The sequence below is a fragment of the Oncorhynchus tshawytscha genome, linkage group LG08, assembly GCF_018296145.1.
Source record: "Oncorhynchus tshawytscha isolate Ot180627B linkage group LG08, Otsh_v2.0, whole genome shotgun sequence".
Lineage (NCBI taxonomy): Eukaryota > Metazoa > Chordata > Actinopteri > Salmoniformes > Salmonidae > Oncorhynchus > Oncorhynchus tshawytscha.
In genome coordinates this window covers 74,848,666-74,872,970 of record NC_056436.1, presented here as the reverse complement: position 1 = coordinate 74,872,970, position 24,305 = coordinate 74,848,666, and the positions used below count along the sequence as shown (strand labels likewise).

Here is a 24,305-nt window from a genome sequence, read left to right as displayed (position 1 = left end):
TTTTTTTATTTATGATATTTATTTACTTACATTTATTTATTTATTATTTATTTATTTATTTTTTTTATTTTATTTATTTATTTATTATTTATTTATTATTTATTTTTTTTATTTTATTTTTTATTTTTTTATTTATATTTATTTTTTATTTTTTATTATTTATTTATATTTACTTTATATTTTTATTTATTATTTATTTTTTTTTAAAACATATTATTTATTTTTATTTTATTTATTTATTTTTTTATTTATTTTTTTACTTTATATTTACTTTATTTATTTACATTTATTTTTTATTTTTATTTATTTATTTATTTATTTTTTTATTTATTTTTTATTTACTTTTATTTTTATTTATTTTTATTTATTTATTTTATTTATTTTTTATTTATTTACTTTATTTATTTATATTTATTTATTTATTTATTTTATTTTTTATTTTTATTATTTATTTACTTATTTATTTATTTACTTTTATTTTTTATTTATTTATTTTTTTTTTTTTATTTATTTACTTTATTTTTTATTTATTTACTTTATTTTTATTTTTTATTTATTTATTTATTTTTATTTATTTATTTATTTTTATTTTTACTATTATTTATTTATTTTTTTTATTTACATTTATTTATTTATTTATTTTTTATCATTTTATTTATTTATTATTTATTTTTATTTATTTTTATTTATTTATTTATTTACATTTACTATTATTATTTATTTTTATTTTTTTATTTATTTATTTTTTTATTTACATATTTATTATTTACGATGATGATTATTTATTTATTATTTATATTATATTTTTATTTATTATTTATTTTTATTATTTATTTATTTACTTTATTTATATTTATTTATTTATGATATTTCATGAGGATTTATTATTTTTTTTGATTTTGATGAGGAGATGATTAGATTGACTTTTATTTGATTTTATTTGGATGATGATGATTTATTTTAAGGAGGGAGGATCATTTAGGGATTTTTATTTTTTAATTTATTTATTTACTTTTATTTATTTATTTAGGATTATTTATTTTTATTTATTTTTTATTTAGGGATTATTTAGGAGGGAGGGATTTTTATTTAGGATTGATTTATTTTGAGGAGGGAGAGAGGAGGGAGGGAGATGAGAGAGGAGGAAGAGGGGAGACAGATTATGAGAGGAGGGATTTAGATATTTATTATTTACAATGGACTTTACAAAACATATTTCAGCGAGGAGAGAGGGAGGGAGGGAGGGGAGGGAGGGAGGAGAGGAGGAGAGGAGGAGGAGGGAGGAGGAGGGAGGGAGGGAGGAGAGGAGGGAGGGAGATTTAGGGAAGGATATTTATTTATTTTTAGGATTTATTATTTATTCTTTTTTACATATTTAGGGAGGGAGGAGATTTAGGGAGGGATTATTTTTATTTTATTTATTTATTTATTTGATTTATTATATTTATTTATTTTATTACTATTTATTTATTATTTATATTTATTTTTTTATTTTATTATTTACTTTTTTAGGGATTTTTATTAGGATATTTATTTTTACATTTATTTATTTTTTTACAGAAAGGGATAGGGGGAGACAGATGGAGAGAGAGAGGAGAGGAGTAAGGGACATTTTTGTTACAATGGACCTGCATTACAAAACATAGAGTCAGGAGGAGAGGAGGGAGGGAGGAGAGGAGGGAGGGAGGAGGGAGGGAGGGGAGGAGGGAGGGAGGAGGAGAGGAGGGAGGAGAGGAGGGAGGGAGGAGAGGAGGGGAGGGAGTTGAGAGGAGGGAGGGAGAGGAGGGAGGAGAGAGAGGATAGGGAAGGGGGGGAGACAGATGGAGAGGAGAGAGGAGAGGATTTAAGGGACATTTAGATAGGATGCTGCTACAATGGACCTGCATTACAAAACATAGAGTCAGCGAGGAGAGGAGGGAGGAAGGGAGAGGGAGGGAGGAGAGGAGGAGGGAGAGGAGGGAGGAGAGGAGGGAGGGAGGAGAGAGGGAGAGGAGAGGAGGGAGGGAGGGAGGGAGGAGGGAGGAGAGGAGGGAGTATTTATTTTTTTTTTTTTATTAGGGAGAGGGATTTATTTAGAGGAGGGATTTTTATTTTTTATTTTTAGGGATTTATTTAGGGAGGAGAGGGATTTTATTTATTTTATTTACTATTTATTTAGAGGGAGGGAGGAGGAGGGATTTATTTAGGGGGAGGAGATTATTTATTTATTTATTTAGGAATATTTTATTTTTTAGAGGATTTATTTATTTATTTAGAGGAGGACTTTATTTTTTTTAGAGGGAGGGGGATTTTATTTATTTAGGGAGGGAGGGAGAGAGGAGGGATTTATTTAGGAGGGATATTTATTTTTATTTAGGAGAGGAGGGAGGGAGAGGAGATTATTTAGGGAGGGAGGAGAGGGAGAGAGGAGAGAAGAGAGAGGATTTAGGAGAGGGAGAGGGAGAGGGAGGGAGGGATTTATTTAGGAGGGAGGAGAGGAGGGAGGATTATTTATTTACATTTTATTTATTTATTTTTATTTATTTTTTATTAGGATTATTTAGGAGATTTTTATTTTTTTTTTTATTTATTTATTTTTTAGAGGAGGGAGGATATTTTTACATTTATTTTTATTTTTTAGGGACTATTTAGGGACATTTAGACAGATTTTTATATTTAGGAGAGGATAAGGGACACAGATAGGATTTATTTACAATGGACCTGCATTACAAAACATAGAGTCAGCGAGGAGAGGAGGGAGGGAGGGAGGGAGGAGGGAGGGAGGGAGGAGGAGAGGAGGAGGAGGAGGAGAGGGGGAGGGAGGAGAGGAGGGAGGGAGGAGAGGAGAGGAGAGGAGGGAGGGAGGAGGAGGAGGGAGAGGAGGAGGAGGAGAGGAGGGAGGGAGGGAGAGGATAGGATTTATTTACTTTATTTATTTTTAGAGGAGGGAGGATTTTTATTTTTATTTAGGGAGGGAGGACAGAGATTTAGGAGGGAGGGAGAGGAGAGGAGGACCTTATTTATTTATTTTATTTATTTAGGAGGATGGAGGCATTACAAAATTTAGGGAGGGAGGAGAGGAGGGAGGGAGGGAGGGAGGGAGGGAGGGAGAGGAGGGAGGGAGGAGAGGAGGGAGGGAGGGGATGGGAGGAGGAGAGGAGAGGGAGGGAGGGAGGAGAGGAGGGGAGGAGGAGAGGGGATGAGGAGAGGAGGTAGGGAGGATGGAGGAGGAGGATAGAGTGAGAGGAGGAGAGGGAGGGAAGGATGGAGGGAGAGAGGAAGAAGGGATGGGGAGAGGAGATTTAGGGAGGAGAGAGGAGGAAAGGAAGAGGGAGGGAGGGAGGAGGGGAGAAGAGAGAGGGAAGATGGGGGAGGGATGGAGAGTAGGGGGAGAGGAGAGGAGGGGGAAATGAGCGAGGGAGGGAGAGGAGTGAGGAACATAGATAGGATTCTACTACAATGGACCTGCACTACAACCCATAGTCAGCAGACGAGGGAGAAGGGGAGAGGAGGGAAGGAGAGGGAGGGGAGAGGAGGGAGGGAGGGAGAGAGGAGGGAGAGTAGGGAGGGGAGGAGGGAAGGAGTGGAGGGAGGGAGGAGAAGGGGAGGGAGGGGTGGAAAGGAGAGGGAGGGAGATGGTGAAGTAAAGAGAGACAGATTAAGGGACAGAGACAGGTAGAGAGAAAGAGATAGACAGAGGGAAAAGGGTAAAGAGGGAGGTTATAGAGGTAGAGCGTTTGCGTTGTGGTTGAGACGTAGTGAGGTGCTACAGGTGGGTCTACTGTGATCACACGGTTAGATGGCTGGAGGGAGGGAGGGAGGGGTGAGGAAGAGGCAGATGATATCAACATCATCAATCATCATCATCATGGTATCACAGTTTCCTACCCCGTGTCCTCTGTTCTCTCTCTTATATCTTAACAGTGTTGTTGGAGTACAGGCCGTAGCTCTGCAGCTCTGTGTAAGGAGCGGTAGCGCCCCCTGTGTCTAAGGCTGAGCACTGAAAGGTCTGAGCGGCGGATGCGGCGGCGGCTCGCGCGGTGGACACCTTCATTCTCTGAGACTCGGTTCGCGACTTGTAGCAGAACTCCACCAACGCCACCAGCATGGCCAGGCCCAGCCCTCCAATCAGAATGTAGAACACTCCGGCCACGTTGCTCAGGCTCAACGCACTTGTCTTATCCTGGGGGGGAGAAACGGGGTAAGAAGGAGAGAGGGGAGGACACACACAAACACACACACGCACATGCACACACACTTTACACACACACATTACACACACACACACACACATTGTACACTGTACACACATTACACACACATTACATAGACACACATTACACACACACAATGACACCATACATAGAAAACATGTAAAAACACACAGAAACAGCATGCACAGAGCCAAACAAATGTGGTACACACGCGCACAAACACAACACACACACACACGCGCACACACACACACACACGTGCACACACACACACACACACACACACACGCACACACACACACACACACACACACACAGACACACACACACACGGCACACACAGACACACACACACGTGCGCACAAACACACACACACACACACACGTGCACACACACAGACACACACACACACGCGCACAACACACACACACACACGTGCACACACACAGACACACACACACACACAGACAGCACACACACACACACTCCCAGAAAACACATAACAGTTCTGCCACACAGTTAACTAACACACAAACACACAGACAGACACAATTGTGTCAGGACTCCCAGAAAACACATAACAGTTCTGCCCTGCTTAGTTAACTAACCCAAACCCTGCTTAGTTAACTAACCCAAACCCTGCTTAGTTAACTAACCCAAACCCTGCTTAGTTAACTAACCCAAACCCTGCTTAGTTAACTAACCCAAACCCTGCTTAGTTAACTAACCCAAACCCTGCTTAGTTAACTAACCCAAACCCTGCTTAGTTAACTAACCCAAACCCTGCTTAGTTAACTAACCCAAAACCTGCTTAGTTAACTAACCCAAACCCTGCTTAGTTAACTAACCCAAACCCTGCTTAGTTAACTAACCCAAAGGAAATACAGGTAGACAAGATAATATTCACTAAACAACACGTGCAACTTCACACTACTAATATAACACACTGGCTTCATTAAGACACTAAGTTGACATAGTAGATAACCCACTCACTCTGTACTCGGACACAGATAATACTTGAAGAGCTAGTCTAACGTTATATTCATTGCCTTTCTTTATTTCTGAGAGGGTTTAGATAAAGTGCATTTTTCATGACAATAAAACTTGAGTCAAATCCTCAAAAGATCCATGCAGCATTAATTTAACAGGCAGAGTCTAAATTCACTTTAACCCACATATTGTGGGGTGGCCCGTTATCATGTTGTTCTACAGTATATATCCATCTCGAATATTATAGTATATGTATATGTATTCTCTACTTCTAACAGATAAACTCTGGTTATCATGCTGGGGTTGTGAGTTAAGGAGGGTTGAGGCCGCTGCTTCATTCTCAGTGGTGAGAAACCATGCTGGTCAAGACAATCAGATCATTATCACTCCCTGATTCCCTGATTCTGCTTTAGGGTTATGCAGGGTGTAGGGGGTTGCTAGCCTTTTAATGCTAATCATTTAATTTATTGTATGCTTGGAAGCTCAGTCTGGCTGGCAAGACTAACGAGTTGCTGGGTTGAACAGGAGCAGGCTGGCTCACAAGGCTAAGGGGTTGCTAGGCTGAGCAGGATCAGACTGGCACGCGAGGCTAAGGGGTTGCTAGGCTGAACAGGATCAGGCTGGCACGCGAGGCTAAGGGGTTGCTAGGCTGAACAGGATCAGGCTGGCACGCGAGGCTAAGGGGTTGCTAGGCTAAATAGTATCTGTAGGTTTTATAGGTTATGGGTGGGGTGCACCTCTCCCACTGGAGAGGGTAGAGCCAGACCAGGCAGGCTGATGTGGAGAAGTGTTTCAGGGCCAGGCAACAAGAGGTGCATTGGATCCATGGGGGTCATATCCACAGACAGAGAAGGAGCCAAGGTCATGTTAGGAGCCAAGGGTTAGGAGTGGTCTGAGCCCTTCACAGGGTCCATCATTTAAATCAAAATCACACTCTCTCTCTCTCTCTGTCGCCACACTGACATCCAGGCTGCATCCTAAATGGCATCCTAAGTGAACTGTATAGAGAATTAGGTTGCCATTTCAGACACAACTCAGTCCCATCGTGGAGCCTTAGGGTGCTGTTCTTTGTTTTGTTCTCTGTCTGCTTTAAGAGACCACTTTGCTGACAACAGCTACAGTGCATTGGGAAAGTATTCAGACCTCTTGACTTTTTCCACACTTTGTTACGCTACAGCCTTATTCTAAAACTGATTCAATCGTTTTTTCCCTCAACAATCGACACATAATACCCCATAATGATAAAGCAAAAACTTAAATATTGCATTTACATAAGTATTCAGATCTTTTACTCAGCACTTTCTTGAAGCACCTTTGACAGCGATTACAGCCTCGAGTCTTCTTGCATATGACGCTACAAGCTTGGCACACCTGCATTTGGGGAGTTTCGTCCATTCTTCTCTGCAGATCTTCTCAAGTTCTGTCAGGTTGGATGGGGAGCGTTGCTGCACAGCTATTTTCAGGTCTTTCCAGAGATGTTCGATCAGGTTCAAGTCCGGGCTCTGGCAGGGCCACTCAAGGACATTCAGAGACCTACCCTGAAGCCACGTCTGCGCTGTCTTGGCTTTGTGCTTAAGGCCATTGTCCTGTTGGAAGGTGAACTTTCGCCCCAGTCTGAGGTCCTGAGCGCTCTGGAGCAGGTTTTCATCAAGGATCTCTCTGTACTTTGCTCCGTTCATCTTTCCCTCGATCCTGACTAGTCTCCCAGTCCCTGCCGCTGAAAAACATCCCACAGTATGATGCTGCCACCACCATGCTTCACCGTGGGGATGGTGCCAGGTTTCGTCCAGATGTGACGCTTGGCAATCAGTCCAAAGGGTTCTTGGTTTCACCAGACCAGAGAATCTTGTTTCTCATGGTCTGAGTCCTTTAGGTGCCTTTTGGCAAACATGTTGCATTTTATTTTGCTTCTGTCTGGCCACTCACTCTACCATAAAGACATGATTGGTGGAGTGCTGTAGAGATAGTTGTCCTTCTGGAAGGTTCTCCCATCTCCACAGAGGAACTCTGGAGCTCTGTCAGAGTGACCATCACCTCCCTGACCAAGGCCCTTCTCCCCCGATTGCTCAGTTTGCCCGGGCGACCAGCTCTAGGAAGAGTCTTGGTGGTTCCAAACTTCTCCCATTTAAGAATGATGGAGGCCAATCTGTTCTTGCTACCTTCCCCAGATCTGTGCATCGATAATAATCCTGTCTCGGAGCTCTATAGACAATTCCTTTGACCTCATGGATTGGTTTTTGCTCTGACATGCACTGTCAACTGTGGGACCTTCCATAGACAGGTGTGTGCCTTTCCAAATCATGTTCAACCAATTTAATTTACTACAGGTGGACTCCAATCAAGTTGTAGAAACATCTCAAGGATGATCAATTGAAACAGGATGCACCTGAGCTTAATTTGGAGTCTCATATCAAAGGGTCTGAATACTTATGTAAAGGTTTTTATTGTTAATACATTTGCACAAATTTCTAAAAACCTGTTTTCACTTTGTCATTATGGGGTATTGTGTGTAGATTGATGAGGGGAAATGAAATTTCATCAATTTTAGTATAAGGCTGTAACATAACATAATGTGGAATAAAGTGAAGGGGTCTGAATACTTTCTGAATGTGCTAATCTCTGTATGAGAGAGAGGGGGAGAGAGAGAGAGGGTGAGAGAGAGGGAGAGAGAGGGAGGGAGAGAGAGAGAGAGGGAGAGAGAGAAGGAGAGGAGAGAGAGAGAGAGAGAGGAAGAGAGGGAGAGCAAGAGAGAGAGAGAGAGGGAGAGAGAGAGAGGGAGAGAGGGAGAGAGAGAGAGAGAGGGAGGGAGAGAGAGAGAGGGAGCGAGAGACAGAGGGAGAGAGAGAGAGAGAGAGAGAGAGAGGGAGGGAGGGAGGGAGGGAGGGAGGGAGGGAGGGAGGGAGGGAGGGAGGGAGGGAGGGAGGGAGGGAGGGAGAGCGAGAGAGAGAGAGGAGAGAGAGGAGAGGGAGAGAGGGAGGGAGGGAGGGAGGGAGGGAGGGAGGGAGGGAGGGAGGGAGGGAGGGAGGGAGGGAGGGAGGGAGGGAGAGAGAGAGGGAGAGAGAGAGGGAGGGAGAGAGACAATCTCAGTCATTATACTAATGAGTACCAGTGGCATGTTTAAGAGAGATAGAGCAAAAATTTGAGATATAAGAGCTGGTCTGGGAACAGACCTTACAAGGCTTTTGTAGTTTCAGACTGGTTTTGGATCAGAGGTTTTTGAGGAGGTTGTAAGGAGTGTTTGGGGGCTAGGACTGGTCTAGGGTCAGGGATTTAAGGACTGAGTTATAGTGTGTGACTGACCTTGCGTCCGGAGTCGTTGCTGCCACACTCTCCTTTATCGTACCACCATTTGTTCTTTAGTTTGTCTAAGACGGTCTGCTCATTGAGCTTCAACATGGCTAGGTTTACCGGGATCCTGCATGTACACCACACCACACCCAGGACAGGGCAGGGCCATAACATAAATAACATAGCATAACATATGTTATCTTATGTCAGTCATTCAGAACATGTCCAATCATATACCACATCTACGCATCAAGGCTTTCTGCACTTTAGCTGTGTCAGTGGTTAGTAGTCTGAACCCTCTCACACACACACACACACACACACACACACACACACACACACACACACACACACACACACACACACACACACACACACACACACACACACACACACACACACACACACGTTCACTCACAGGCAAGTACATAAAGTATACATCAACATCATTGGCAACACACACATGTACATCAGAGTCAAAGTGATATGTGTTTATACTCCATCTCTCCCTACTGTACTGTACGGTGTAGATAGATGTGTATTACTGTATCACTTTGGGTAACCGGCACACCAGCTGTGAACCCTCTGTTACGGAACACAACACGTCAGAAAAGATTCTGATTCTGGAGTCTATTCCCCTTTAAAAGTTGTAGGAGCATCTAGGTAGTAGGAGATGCTTGGGGACAAAGACACAAACAAACCCAATTCTGCTGTTTGTGTGGAGTCTTCAGTGTATCAGCTCTACAGGGATCCCAGACATGAATAAAAGACAACCCTTACTTATTCATAAGAACAGGGTAAGGGGTGGGGGGGGCTACTAAAATACAAACTGTGCTAATTCCAGACACCCTCTTCCCAGACATACTACAGTAGTTTATGTTGGCTAGGGAGAGAGTATAATGTTAAGTTGGCCCCTTTACACAGAGTTGAAGCACTTGTTACCCTGCGTGTTGAAGTCGGGGCCATAGAACTATCCATGGCTTGGGAGAGATACAATATCATGTCTCTCTTGTGTTTTACAGAGCTGTCAGGAAGTGTTTCCATCCAGAGTGTCTGAGCAGCTTTGTGATTGGCCAGTTACCCCCCTGGTGGTTCAGCGTGGTTGGTTGAAACAGGGTTCTGACCTTGGAGTCCCCGCCCCCGCTGCCACACTCTCCCTTGTCGTACCACCATTTGTTTTTCAGTTTGTCCAACAGGCCTTGCTCGTTCAGTTTTAACACGGCCAGGTTAACAGGGTTTCTGTAGAACGATAATAGATACAATCAGAACGGGGTCAGTTTTGCTGGGTTAGGAAATACAAAAAAAATGTATTTTATGGACAGGTATATAAAGTTATAATTATAGACTGTACAGAGCGATTATGAAAATGTTGGAGCTATATTTTAATAATGATAACTGTATAATGAAAAAGTATATGGACAGGTAGGTAAGTAGTTATGAATGTTGAACCACCTGCATGGCTAAGACTATGGTGATATATGGAGTGAATAGACCATGAGGTTGATCTTGAGTTCGGACACTCTAAATGCTTGATATACAGTATATTATTTGTATATCTCAATGGACTGAAATGCTTGCTGGCCATACTTGAGTCAGGTTTAACCACAGAGAGGACAGGACTTATTCGAGGAGGGAGACAGCAGATATCATCAAATCAAATCAAATCAAATTTATTTATATAGCCCTTCGTACATCAGCTGATATCTCAAAGTGCTGTACAGAAACCCAGCCTAAAACCCCAAACAGCAAGCAATGCAGGTGTAGAAGCACGGAGATGGAGATGGAGATGCTTCAGATATGGAGGCCTGCCTGCCTGTCTGCCTGCCTGCCTGTCTTTCTCTAGATGATCATGTCCTTTGTGTTTCCACTATGTGGGTATGTCTTGCTATGGAAACGGAGAACTATAGAAAGGAAATAGAAAGGAAACCACCAACTAGATCAGGGAAATGAACTACCACATCCATATCTATATCACCTCTCCGATAGGCTACCTGTCTCTCTCAATCCCAGGAACTGTATCTTTCTCTCTCATCCCAGGAACGGTCTCTCTCTCTCTCTCATCCCAGGTAGAGTCAGACATGGACTTTTATGTGTTCATGTACAGTAGATAACAATATACCTGTTGGTGGGTTAGAGGTTGAGTAGATGAGGCGACAGAGTGCTTGGTGGATGGTTAGAGGTTGAGTAGATGAGGCGACAGAGTGCTTGGTGGATGGTTAGAGGTTAGAGGTTGAGTAGATGAGGCGACAGAGTGCTTGGTGGATGGTTAGAGGTTGGAGGTCGAGTAGATGAGGCGACAGAGTGCTTGGTGGATGGTTAGAGGTTAGAGGTTGAGTAGATGAGGCAACAGAGTGCTTGGTGGATGGTTAGAGGTAGAGTAGATGAGGCGACAGAGTGCTTGGTGGATGGTTAGAGGTTAGAGGTCGAGTAGATGAGGCAACAGAGTGCTTGGTGGATGGTTAGAGGTTAGAGGTTGAGTAGATGAGGCAACAGAGTGCTTGGTGGATGGTTAGAGGTCGAGTAGATGAGGCGACAGAGTGCTTGGTGGATGGTTAGAGGTTAGAGGTCGAGTAGATGAAGCTGCAGAGTGCTTGGTGGATGGTTAGAGGTTAGAGGTTGAGTAGATGAGGCAACAGAGTGCTTGGTGGATGGTTAGAGGTCGAGTAGATGAGGCGACAGAGTGCTTGGTGGATGGTTAGAGGTTAGAGGTCGAGTAGATGAGGCAACAGAGTGCTTGGTGGATGGTTAGAGGTCGAGTAGATGAGGCGACAGAGTGCTTGGTGGATGGTTAGAGGTTAGAGGTCAAGCAGATGAAGCTGCAGAGTGCTTCGTGGATGGTTAGAGGTTAAAGTTCGAGTAGATGAAGCAGCAGAGTGCTTCGAGGATGGTTAGAGGTCGAGTAGATGAAGCAGCAGAGTGCTTGGTGGATGGTTAGAGGTCGAGTAGATGAAGCAGCAGAGTGCTTGGTGGATGGTTAGAGGTCGAGTAGATGAAGCAGCAGAGTGCTTGGTGGATGGTTAGAGGTTAGAGGTCGAGTAGATGAAGCAGCAGAGTGCTTGGTGGATGGTTAGAGGTTGAGTAGATGAAGCAGCAGAGTGCTTGGTGGATGGTTAGAGGTTAAAGGTCGAGTAGATGAAGCAGCAGAGTGCTTGGTGGATGGTTAGAGGTTAGAGGTCGAGTAGATGAAGCAGCAGAGTGCTTGGTGGATGGTTAGAGGTTAGAGGTCGAGTAGATGAAGCAGCAGAGTGCTTGGTGGATGGTTAGAGGTTAAAGGTCGAGTAGATGAAGCAGCAGAGTGCTTGGTGGTGGGTTAAAAGAGGAGTGGGTTTTCCCAACAAACCACAACAGTACACATCAGGGATGAAGCTAGGACAAGGTCAAAACACAACAACAGTCTTCAGGGTAACACCATTTGAGATCCTATGAAATGAAGAGCTGTTAATGTAGCAATTCTGAAAGATGAATTCAATCAAACTGTCATCATATTTCTTATTGACTGTACTAAAATGATACTGCAGAATGGTTTCAGACACTGTGAGAATATTCAGTAGACTCCCCTCACAGGTAGATGCTTCTAGACTCAGAACGTGTCCTGTGTGAGAACAACAGTGTCACCAGGCAGCACCTCTAAGGCACATTTGATTGAACAGAGCCCTTAGTAAACCAAAAAGGGGGTGTTCACTAATTTCTGATTCGGACAGAGAATAATTAAACAAATGAAAAATGGAAAGGCTTGATTTACCCACATCTTAAGTGTCTAGCCAGAACAATGGGATCTCAATGAATGAAAGAGACCATTCAGTCCGAAATTGTCTCAGACTCTCTTACAAAACATTATCTGAGTAATGAACCCCATCTTCTCTGTCAGTATCAGACATCTGTGAATACCACTGACCACGCTCAGTGTGTGTGTGATCTTAGGCTGCTGGGGGGAGAAAGGAGGGGTTAGGAGTGTATGTGTGTTCCATGTCTGTGAGCGTGTGTGTGTGTGTGTGTGTGTGTGCGTGTCTGTGTGTGTGTGAGAGAGAATGAGTGAGAGAAAGAAATGGATTGTGAGAAAGGACCTTTGCTGTGTGCATGCAGCCTACAGAGACAGTCCACTAAATTATTATTCAAAGACACTAAATGAAATCTCCCCATAGGAGACTTCTCATTAAAATACATGGAGATTAAGACACCTCCAAGCCCTTTCTGGAACAGAATACATGGAGATGAGGACCCCTCCAAGCCCTTTCTGGAACAGAATACATGGAGATGAGGACCCCTCCAAGCCCTTTCTGGAACAGAATACATGGAGATGATTAGGACCCCTCCAAGCCCTTTCTGGAACAGAATACATGGAGATGAGGACCCCCAAGCCCTTTCTGGAACAGAATACATGGAGATGATTAGGACCCCTCCAAGCCCTTTCTGGAACAGAATACATGGAGATGAGGACCCCTCCAAGCCCTTTCTGGAACAGAATACATGGAGATGAGGACCCCTCCAAGCCCTTTCTGGAACAGAATACATGGAGATGATTAGGACCCCTCCAAGCCCTTTCTGGAACAGAATACATGGAGATGAGGACCCCTCCAAGCCCTTTCTGGAACAGAATACATGGAGATGAGGACCCCTCCAAGCCCTTTCTGGAACAGAATACATGGAGATGAGGACCCCCAAGCCCTTTCTGGAACAGAGTACATGGAGATGAGGACCCCCAAGCCCTTTCTGGAACAGAATACATGGAGATGAGGACCCCTCCAAGCCCTTTCTGGAACAGAATACATGGAGATGAGGACCCCTCCAAGCCCTTTCTGGAACATAATACATGGAGATTAGGACCCCTCCAAGCCCTTTCTGGAACAGAATACATACAGTGGGGCAAAAAAGTATTTAGTCAGCCACCAATTGTGCAAGTTCTCCCACTTAAAAAGATGAGAGAGGCCTGTAATTTTCATCATAGGTACACTTCAACTATGACAGACAAAATGAGAAAAAAAATCCAGAAAATCACATTGTAGGATTTTTAATGAATTTATTTGCAAATTATGGTGGAAAATAAGTGTTTGGTCACCTACAAACAAGCAAGATTTCTGGCTCTCACAGACCTGTAACTTCTTCTTTAAGAGGCTCCTCTGTCCTCCACTCGTTACCTGTATTAATGGCACCTGTTTGAACTTGTTATCAGTATAAAAGACACCTGTCCACAACCTCAAACAGTCACACTCCAAACTCCACTATGGCCAAGACCAAAGAGCTGTCAAAGGACACCAGAAACAAAATTGTAGACCTGCACCAGGCTGGGAAGACTGAATCAGCAATAGGTAAGCAGCTTGGTTTGAAGAAATCAACTGTGGGAGCAATTATTAGGAAATGGAAGACATACAAGACCACTGATAATCTCCCTCGATCTGGGGCTCCACGCAAGATCTCACCCCGTAGGGTCAAAATGATCACAAGAACGGTGAGCAAAAATCCCAGAACCACACGGGGGGACCTAGTGAATGACCTGCAGAGAGCTGGGACAAAAGTAACAAAGCCTACCATCAGTAACACATTACGCCGCCAGGGACTCAAATCCTGCAGTGCCAGACGTGTCCCCCTGCTTAAGCCAGTACATGTCCAGGCCCATCTGAAGTTTGCTAGAGAGCATTTGGATGATCCAGAAGAAGATTGGGAGAATGTCATATGGTCAGATGAAACCAAAATAGAAGTTTTTGGTAAAAACTCAACTCGTCGTGTTTGGAAGACAAAGAATGCTGAGTTGCATCCAAAGAACACCATACCTACTGTGAAGCATGGGGGTGTAAAAATCATGCTTTGGGGCTGTTTTTCTGCAAAGGGACCAGGACGACTGATCCGTGTAAAGGAAAGAATGAATGGGGCCGTGTATCATGAGATTTTGAGTGAAAACCTCCTTCCATCAGCAAGGGCATTGAAGATGAAACGTGGCTGGGTATTTCAGCAATGATCCCAAACACACTGCCCGGGCAACGAAGGAGTGGCTTCGTAAGAAGCATTTCAAGGTCCTGGAATGGCCTAGCCATTCTCCAGATCTCAACCCCATAGAAAATCTTTGGAGGGAGTTAAAAGTCTGTGTTGCCCAGCAACAGCCCCAAAACATCACTGCTCTAGAGGAGATATGCATGGAGGAATGGGCCAAAATACCAGCAACAGTGTGTGAAAACCTTGTGAAGACTTACAGAAAACGTTTGATCTCTGTCATTGCCAACAAAGGGTATATAACAAAGTATTGAGATAAACTTTTGTTATTAACCAAATACTTATTTTCCACCATAATTTGCAAATAAATGTATTAAAATCCTACAATGTGATTTACTGGATCTTTTTTCCTCATTTTGTCTGTCAAAGTTGAAGTGTACCTATGATGAAAATTACAGGCCTCTCTCATCTTTTTAAGTGGGAGAACTTGCACAATTGGTGGCTGACTAAATACTTTTTTGCCCCACTGTATAAAACATGGACTGTAGTCATGAGAGGTGAGGTTAGGCGGGTGTTGAGTTGTCTGCTGTAGCTGCTACCAAATAATACAAATAATGACAAACACAAAATCAGTTCTCATTAAAGCCTCATAACATCAGTGTGCATTGATGATCTGAGTGCTTACAGGAGTAGCAGTGAAAACACTAGACAGAAGTCTGTTTAAATGTAGTCCCACATAGAGCTTCTGCCCAGATACATTGTTTATGAGAGCTGTGTGTGTGTGTTTGTGTGAAGTCAGAAAGAGAGAGGGTGAGATAGAGAGACAGAGAGCGAAAGAGAGGGAAAGTGACAGAGAGAAAGAGAGAGAGAGACAGAGAGAGAGAGAAAGAGAGGGAAAGATACAGAGAGAGAAAGAGAGAGAGAGAGAAAGAGAGAAAGAGAGAGAGAGAGAAAAAAAGAGAGAGAGAAAGAGAGAGAAAATAGAAAGAGCGACAGAGAGAAAAAAAGAGAGAGAGAAAGAGAGAGAGAGAAAGAGAGACAGAGAGAAAGAGAGACAGAGAGAGAGAGAGAGAAAAGAGAGAGAGAGAGAAAAGAGAGAGAGAGAGAAAGAGAGAGAGAGAGAGAGAAGAGAGAGAGAGAGAGAGAGAGAGAGAGAGAGACCATAGTTGAGGCTTCAAATGAAGCAGGCCAAATAAAACTGCACTAGAACACAACATCACAAGCCTCAGACTGAGAGAGGAGAACAGAGGAGAGAGAACAGAGGAGAACAGAGAAAGAGGAGAACAGAGGAGTGAGAACAGAGGAGAGAGAACAGAGAAAGAGGAGAAAGAGGAGAACAGAGAAAGAGGAGAACAGAGAACAGAGAACAGAGAAAGAGGAGAACAGAGGAGAGAGAACAGAGGAGAACAGAGAAAGAAGAGAACAGAGGAGAGAGAACAGAGGAGAACAGAGAAGAACAGAGAAAGAGGAGAACAGAGGAGAGAGGAGAACAGAGGAGAACAGAGGAGAACAGAGAAAGAGGAGAACAGAGAAAGAGGAGAACAGAGAAAGAGGAGAACAGATGAGAACAGAGGAGAGAGGAGAAAGAGGAGAACAGAGGAGAGAGAACAGAGGAGAGAGGAGAAAGAGGAGAACAGTGGAGAACAGAGAAAGAGGAGAACAGAGAAAGAGGAGAACAGAAGAGAAAAGACGAGAGTCAGGGAGAGAGGAGTAAAGGAGAGGAGAACAAGAGTTTCTGAAGGAGGGAGGAAAGAAAGTGGGGGTCAGTTTTCCACAGACCACTTCTGTAAGCACTCAGAGTCCTGTCAGCCTGACCAATGCCCAAGAGGTGGATGTAAATGGCTTAGCAAGGCTTTAGCTCTCACAGACACAGAGATATACTGCTCTGCAGGAGTCATAGAGGTTACACAGACACAGAGATATACTGCTCTGCAGGAGTCATAGAGGTTACACAGACACAGAGATATACTGCTCTGCAGGAGTCATAGAGGTTACACAGACACAGAGATATACTGCTCTGCAGGAGTCATAGAGGTTACACAGACACAGAGATATACTGCTCTGCAGGAGTCATAGAGGTTACACAAATTGCCATTGTGAAAATATAAAGACACCTTTTAACATTAGGTCATACATGCTGCTTATAACACAAAACAGTGTGTGAAGTGTTTGATGTTTATAGTGTCTGCATCTCAAACGGCACCCTATTCCCTACATAGTTCACTACTTTTGACCAGCACCTTGTGGAACTTGGTCAAAAGTAATGCACAATATAGGGAAAAGGGATGTATCTAGTATCTCCATACAAAACAATCTGCATGCAGAAAAATCTGTTTAAGCCATTCCAGGCCCTGAGGCAGAGGTGCAGTTACACGTTAATACCTGAGGGGTGAGCCCTTGGGCGTGGCGATACCGTATCCTTTAGAGTCCAGGTTCCCCCCCACCTTCATGGTGTCACAGGGTTTCCTCTGCTCGATGTACTCGTTCATGGTGGACTCTAACAGGTAGGCATACCTCCCTTTGGACTTCCTGACCCTCATCACTCCCTCGTCTGTGGTCTTCACAAACACTGAGGGGTCGGCCGACTTCATGTACGACCACATCTTCTCAAACACTGCGATCTTAGACCGCTGGGGAGAGAGGAGGAGTTAGGAATGTGTGTGTGTGTGTGGGGGGGGTAGTAAACTGTGTGTGTGAGTAAACAGCATGTACATGCCAGTCAAACAGGTGTGTGTCTATAAGTAAACCACAGGTCTCACCCTGAAGAACTCCTTGGTGGAACCAGCATCCAGAGTTCCGTAGGCGATCTCAGTCTGTTTAGCCAGATCCTCAGCACTCTCTATGGGGGACACCATCCTCTCCACGGTGAGGAAAGCAGCCAGGTTGGCCGTGTAGGACGAGATGATGATGAGAGTAAAGAACCACCACACACCCCCCACTATCCGCCCTGACAGAGACCTAGAGGTAGAAACAGCCAGAGCCAGAGAGAGTTTGAGACATGCCTACAGACACCTACGTACATACCTACACACACAACCCCTAGGATATGTCCAGCTACACCGAAAGGGAGAAATATATAACGGCGACTAACCCCATTCCGTACAAATCTGAGCAACCGCGGCACTCAAACGAGGCTGCAATGAAAACGAATGGAACTGTAGCAACTGTGTTGGTATCAACATCTGGGGTGTGAACTAGGTTTCTATTCAAGTGTTGATTGACATGTTAATGGCCCAATAGTATTGGAGAAAAGTAGAAAAAACTGACCCCACCGACGCTGTACGTTAAATTGTCATGATGTAATGTACACCACACATTATGCACCTCCTTCTGTGTGGTACAGCCTCTCTGCAACAGGTGTAGCGCTTCTCTCACAGTTTAAAAACAAGAAAGGGAAAGGGACAGGGAAATGGGTAGGGGGTAAGGAGAAAGGGTAAGGGGGAAGGGTAAGGGGTAGGGGTAAGGGGGAATTGTAAGGTGGAAGGGTAAGGGTGAGGAGAAAGGGGAAGGGGTAACGAGAAAGGGGAAGGGTAAGGGGAAGGGGGAAGGATAGGGGTAAGGGGAAGGGATAGGGGTAAGGGGTAAGGGATAGGGTAAGGAGAAAGGGGAAGAGTAAGGGGTAGGGTTAAGGGGGAAGGGTAGGGGAAGAGTAAGGGGTAGGGGTAAGGGGGAAGTGTAAGGGGGAAGGGGGAAGGGTAATGGGGAAGGGTAAGGGGGAAGGGTAAGGGGTAGGGGTAAGGAGTAAGGGGTAAGGAGAAAGGGAAAGGGTGAGGAGAAAGGGGAAGGGGTAAGCAGAAAGGGTAAGGGGTAAGGGTAAGGAGAAAGGGGTTAGGGGTAAGGAGAAAGGGTAAGGGGTAAGGGGTAAGGTGTAAGGGGGAGGGGTAAGGGGAAGGAGAAAGGGGGAAAGGGTAAGGGGTAAGGGGTAAAGGGTAAGGGTATGGGGTAAGGAGAAAGGGTAAGGGGGAAGGGTAAGGGGTAAGGAGAAAGGGGAATGGGTGGGTAAGGGGTAGGGGTAAGGGGGAATTGTAAGGTGGAAGGGGAAGGGTGAGGAGAAAGGGGAAGGGGTAACGAGAAAGGGGGAAGGGTAAGGGGTAAGGAGAAAGGAATGGGTAAGGGAAGGGGTAAGGGGTAGGGGTAAGGGATAGGGTAAGGAGAAAGGGTAAGGGGGAAGGGTAAGGGGTAGGGTTAAGGGGGAAGGGTAGGGGGAAGAGTAAGGGGTAGGGGTAAGGGGGAAGTGTATGGTGGAAGGGTAAGGGGGAAGGGTAAGGGATAGGGGTAAGGAGAAAGGGGTAAGGGGTAGGGTTAAGGGATAGGGGGAAGGAGAAAGGGTAAGGGGGAAGGGTAAGGGGAAGGGTAAGGGATAGGGGTAAGGAGAAAGGGAAGGGGGAAGGGTAAGGGGTAGGGTTAAGGGGAAGGGGAAGGGTAAGGGGGAAGAGTAAGGGGTAGGGTTAAGGGGGAAGGGTAGGGGAAGAGTAAGGGGTAGGGGTAAGGGGGAAGTGTATGGTGGAAGGGTAAGAGGGAAGGGTAAGGGATAGGGGTAAGGAGAAAGGGGAAGGGGGAAGGGTAGGGATAGGGGTAAGGGATAGGGGTAAGGAGAAAGGGTAAGGGGGAAGGGTAAGGGGTAGGGTTAAGGGGGAAGGGTAAGGGTAAGGGGGAAGGGTAAGGGGGAAGGGTAAGGGGGAAGAGTAAGGGATAGGGGTAAGGAGAAAGGGTAATGGATAGGGGTAAGGGGGGGAAGGATAAGGATAGGGGTAGGGGTAAGGGTAAGGGAAGGGGGAAGGGTAAGGGGGAATGGAAAGGGGTAGGGGTAAGGGGGAACGGTAAGGGGTAGGGGTAAGGGTAAGGGGTAGGGTAAGGGTAAGGGGTAAGGGTAAGGGGGAAGGGTAAGGGGAAGGGGAAGGGATAGGGGTAAGGATGAAGGGGGAGGGATAGGGGGAAGGGGTAAGGGTAAAGGATAGGGGTAAGGGTAGGGGTAAGGGTAAGGGAAGGGGAAGGGTAAGGGGAACGGAAAGGGGTAGGGGTAAGGGGGAACGGTAAGGGGTAGGGGTAAGGGTAAGGGGTAGGGTAAGGGGTAAGGGTAAGGGGGAAGGGGTAGGGGGAAGGGGGTAGGGTAAGGGGTAAGAGTAAGGGGGAAGGGTAAGGGGGTATGGTAAGGGGAAGGGTAAGGGTAAGGGGGATGGGTAAGGGGAAGGGTAAGGGGGAAGGGTAATGGGTAATGGGGGCGGCAGGGTAGCCAAGTGGTTAGAGTGTTGGACTAGTAACCGGAAGGTTGCAAGTTCAAACCCCCAAGCTGACAAGGTACAAATCTGTCGTTCTGCCCCTGAACAGGGAGTTAACCCACTGTTCCTAGGCCGTCATTGTAAATAAGAATTTGTTCTTAACTGACTTGCCTCGTTAAATAAAGGTAAAAAAAAAAACGGCTAGAGGTAAGGGGGAAGGGGGATACCTAGTCTAATGTACAACTGAATGCATTCATTTTTTGCGTCATCACTGCAAGCCATCATGACTCTCAGAAGCCACGACAGCCGCTGTTTACTTCTGACGATAACTTTATCGCCGCCCTAAAAACACGATTCAAATTCGACACTAACCTTCAAATAGGTATGTAATGACACATTATATAAACTCTTTATAGTGTTTTATTTACATTTTAGAGGAGATAAGTTGGACAGATCGGGTGAAAAACGTCTTCTCCCCCTTTCTCTATCCGCACTAGGTTTCACTCCCACCCGCCATTTTTAAAAAGACCAGACGGAGCTCATTGCCTTCTTCAATCATGCAGAGACGGGCAGCATGAAGGTCTCGTCATTGTTTTTGCTGGAAAGGGGAGAAATTGTGCTTTACAATGGTATGGATATTACAGCTGACCTGGAAGTATTATGTTTTTTTTGGAAGCTAAAATAAGGTCAATTGTACCGAACAGAGTGATGTCAGTTAAAGGTAAACACACCTGTATAACTCTCCGTTAGGATCTCATTCACTTGCATCTATCTACATTATAACAAACCAAAGCCTCTGCCTTTCACATGACTCTGACCTATCTAGCATCACATGACAGTATGCATCCTCCACCCCAACTCCCTACAGTACAGCAGTCTCTGTCTGTGTCTCATCATCAGACACCATGCTGTGTCCCAAATAGCACCATATTCCCTTCACAGTGCACTACTTTTGACCAGGGCCCCTATATAGGGAATAAGGTGCCGTTTGGGATACACCCCTGCCTCTACTGTAATGTCATCAAGGCTCTGGGAGAGCTGTGTTAAATGTGCTGAGACAAGATAACTGAGATCACAAAGGAAGTACACCAGATTCACCTCACCTTAAGGAAGCTGCCAGCGTGTTTCACGGAGCCACACACATTCATTGGTGGTGATTAATAACAGGAGGAGGAAGAGGAGGCCACTTAGTCACAGCTTTTTAAAAACCAACTACTGATTTGTCAGAAGCCAAATTCCCCTAGGACCTTTCTCTGTGTCTCGGGAAGTGTCCCAAATGGAACCCTGTTGCCTTTATGGTGCACTGCGTCTGACCAGGGCCATGTGATAGGCCATATAGGGAACAGGGTACCACACGGGCTGTAGCTCTGAGCACTAACGATTAACTGTATCTCTGTAACGTACCATTCTCTTCTCTGGCACGTCAGACTCAGAGAGAGTACAGGACAGAGAGAGATAGAGAGCTTTTACGTGATCAACAATAAGCTAAAGAGAAAACAAAAAAGGGTTCCAGGGTTTATTCTTCGTGTAGTTAGTGAAGTAGAACATTAAAAGGAAGATTGAACAAGAAAGCAAGAGGGAAATTATTTTGGATGAGAGAAGATAGGAGGATGATGAAAAAGTTACAAGGCCTGAGAAGAGATGGAAAGAGGGTATGGGTGAAAGAGATGAGAGGGAAAGAGAAGAGAGGGAAAGAGAAGAGACGGAAAGAGGGTATGGGTGAAAGAGAAGAGAGGGAAAGAGAAGAGAGGGAAAGAGAAGAGAGGGAAAGAGAAGATAGTGAAAGAGAGAGAGGGAAAGAGAAGATAGTGAAAGAGAAGAGAGGGAAAGAGAGGGGTTAGAGTGACAGAGAAGAGAAGGAAAGAGATGAGAGGGAAAGAGAGGGGTAAGAGTGACAGAGAAGAGAGGGAAAGAGAGGGGTAAGAGTGACAGAGAAGAGAGGGAAAGAGAAGAGAGGGAAAGAGAAGAGAGGGAAAGAGAAGAGGGGGAAAGAGAAGAGAGGGAAATAGAAGAGAGGGAAAGAGAAGATAGTGAAAGAGAAGAGAGGGAAAGAGAAGATACTGAAAGAGAAGAGAGGGAAAGAGAGGGGTTAGAGTGACAAAGAAGAGAGGGAAAGAGAAGAGAGGGAAAGAGAGGGGTAAGAGTGACAGAGAAGATAGGTAAAGAAAAGAGAGGGAAAGAGAGGGGTAAGAGTGACAGAGAAGAGAGGGAAAGAGAGAAAGAGAAGAGAGGGAAAGAGAAGATAGGGAAAGAGAGGGGTAAGAGTGACAGAGAAGAGAGGGAAAGAGAGGGGTGAAAGAAGAGAGAGGGAAAGAGAAGAGAGGGATGGAGAAGAGGCAAAGAGAGGGGGAAGAACAGAGAGAGAGGGAAAGAGAGGGGTAAGAGGGAAAGAGAAGGGAGGGAAAGAGAAGAGTAAGAGGAAAGAGAAGAGGGAAAGAGAGGGGTAAGAGTGAAAGAGAAGAGAGGGAAAGAGAGGGGTAAGAGTGACAGAGAAGAGAGGGAAAGAGAAGAGAGGGAAAGAGAGGATAGTGAAAGAGAAGAGAGGGAAAGAGAAGAGAGGGAAAGAGAAGATAGGTAAAGAAAAGCAAGGGAAAGAGAAGATAGTGAAAGAGAAGAGAGGGAAAGAGAAGGTAGTGAAAGAGAAGAGAGGGAAAGAGAAGAGAGTGAAAGAAAAGAGAGGGAAAGAGAAGATACTGAAAGAGAAGAGAGGGAAAGAGAGGGGTTAGAGTGACAGAGAAGAGAGGGAAAGAGAAGAGAGGGAAAGAGAGGGGTAAGAGTGACAGAGAAGAGAGGGAAAGAGAAGAGAGGGAAAGAGAGGGGTAAGAGTGAGAGAAGAGAGGGAAAGAGAGGGAAAGAGGAAAGAGAGAGAGGGAAAGAGTGACAGAGAAGAGAGACAGAAGAGAGGGAAAGGAAGAGAGGGAACAGAGAAGAGAGGGGGAAGAGACAAGAGAAGAAGGATGAAAGAGAAGAGAGGGAAAGAGAGGGGTGAAGTGAAAGAGAAGAGAGAAGAAGAGAGGGAAAGAGAGGGGTAAAGTGAAAGAGAAGAGAGGGAAAGAGAGGGGTAAGAGTGAAAGAGAAAGAGAAAGAGAAGAGAGGAAAAGAGAGGGGTAAGAGTGAAAGAGAAGAGGGAAAGAGAGGGGTAAGAGTGAAAGAGAAGAGAGGGAAAGAGAGGGGTAAGAGTGACAGAGAAGAGAGGTAAAGAAAAGAGAGGGGAAAGAGATGGGTAAGAGTGACAGACAAGAGAGGGAAAGAGAAGAGAGGGAAAGAGAAGATAGTGAAAGAGAAGAGAGGGAAAGAGAAGATAGTGAAAGAGAAGAGAGGGAAAGAGAAGAGAGGGAAAGAGAAGAGAGTGAAAGAAAAGAAAGGGAAAGAGAAGATAGTGAAAGAGAAGAGAGGGAAAGAGAGGGGTTAGAGTGACAGAGAAGAGAGGTAAAGAAAAGAGAGGGAAAGAGGTGGGTAAGAGTGACAGAGAAGAGAGGGAAAGAGAGGGGTAAGAGTGACAGAGAAGAGAGGGAAAGAGAGGGGTAAGAGTGACAGAGAAGAGAGGGAAAGAGAGGGGTAAGAGTGACAGAGAAGAGAGGGAAAGAGAAGAGAGGGAATGAGAAGAGAGGCAAAGAGAGGGGGAAGAGTGAAAGAGAAGAGAGGGAAAGAGAAGAGAGGGAAAGAGAGGGGTAAGAGTGAAAGAGCAGAGGGAAAGAGGGGTACGAGTGAAAGAGAAGAGAGGGAAAGAGAAGAGAGGGAAAGAGAGGGGTAAGAGTGAAAGTGAAGAGGGAAAGAGAGGGGTAAGAGTGAAAGAGAAGAGAGGGAAAGAGAGGGGTAAGAGTGACAGAGAAGAGAGGGAAAGAGAGAAAGAGAAGAGAGGGAAAGAGAAGAGAGGGAAAGAGAGGGGTAAGAGTGAAAGAGAAGAGGGAAAGAGAGGGGTAAGAGTGAAAGAGAAGAGAGGGAAAGAGAGGGGTAAGAGTGAAAGAGAAGAGAGGGAAAGAGAGGGGTACAAGTGAAAGAGAAGAGTGGGAAAGAGAAGAGTGGGAAAGAGAGGGGTAAGAGTGACAGAGAAGAGAGGGAAAGAGAGGGGTAAGAGTGACAGAGAAGAGAGGGAAAGAGAGGGGTAAGAGTGACAGAGAAGAGAGGGAAAGAGAGGGGTAAGAGTGACAGAGAAGAGAGGGAAAGAGAGGGGTAAGAGTGACAGAGAAGAGAGGGAAAAAGAGGGGCAAAGAGTGACGGAGAAGAGAGGGGTAAGAGTGACAGAGAAGAGAGGGAAAGAGAGGGGTAAGAGTGACAGAGAAGAGAGGGAAAGAGTGTATGTGGAGACCTACCACCGTGTTAAACCTGAGCAGGCTTTAGGTGGAGGAGGATATGTCTGTATGTCTGTCCATCTGGGTATACTATATCCCTTCCTCTCTATCCCTCCTTCCATACATGCTCCCATCCCCTGCTTCTCTTCTCTCACTCTCTTTTTATTTTTAACCTTTATTTAATTTGGCAAGTTAGTTAAGAACAAATTCTTATTTACAATGACGGCCTACCCCCGCCAAACCCTCCCTTAACCCGGACAACGCTGGGCCAGTTGTGCGACACCCTATGGGACTCCCGATCACAGCCAGCTGTGATACAGCCCAGGATCGAACCAGGGTCTGTAGTGACCCATCTAGCACTGAGATGCAGTGGCTTAGACCACTGCGCCACTCGGGA

General features: G+C 45.0%; 1 protein-coding gene across 1 annotated transcript in view; it reads right to left on the bottom strand.

The window, feature by feature from the left end:
* Positions 1 to 24,305, bottom strand: part of LOC112257066 (glutamate receptor 1-like) — a 212,099-nt gene that overhangs the window by 33,048 nt on the left and 154,746 nt on the right. Inside the window, exons 13-16 of the mRNA XM_042325960.1 lie at positions 17,157 to 17,355; positions 16,780 to 17,027; positions 9,597 to 9,711; positions 4,028 to 4,162 (exon numbers count right to left, since the gene is read on the bottom strand). Coding sequence (XP_042181894.1) covers positions 4,028 to 4,162; positions 9,597 to 9,711; positions 16,780 to 17,027; positions 17,157 to 17,355 — 697 coding nt within the window. The remainder of the gene's footprint in view (positions 1 to 4,027; positions 4,163 to 9,596; positions 9,712 to 16,779; positions 17,028 to 17,156; positions 17,356 to 24,305) is intronic.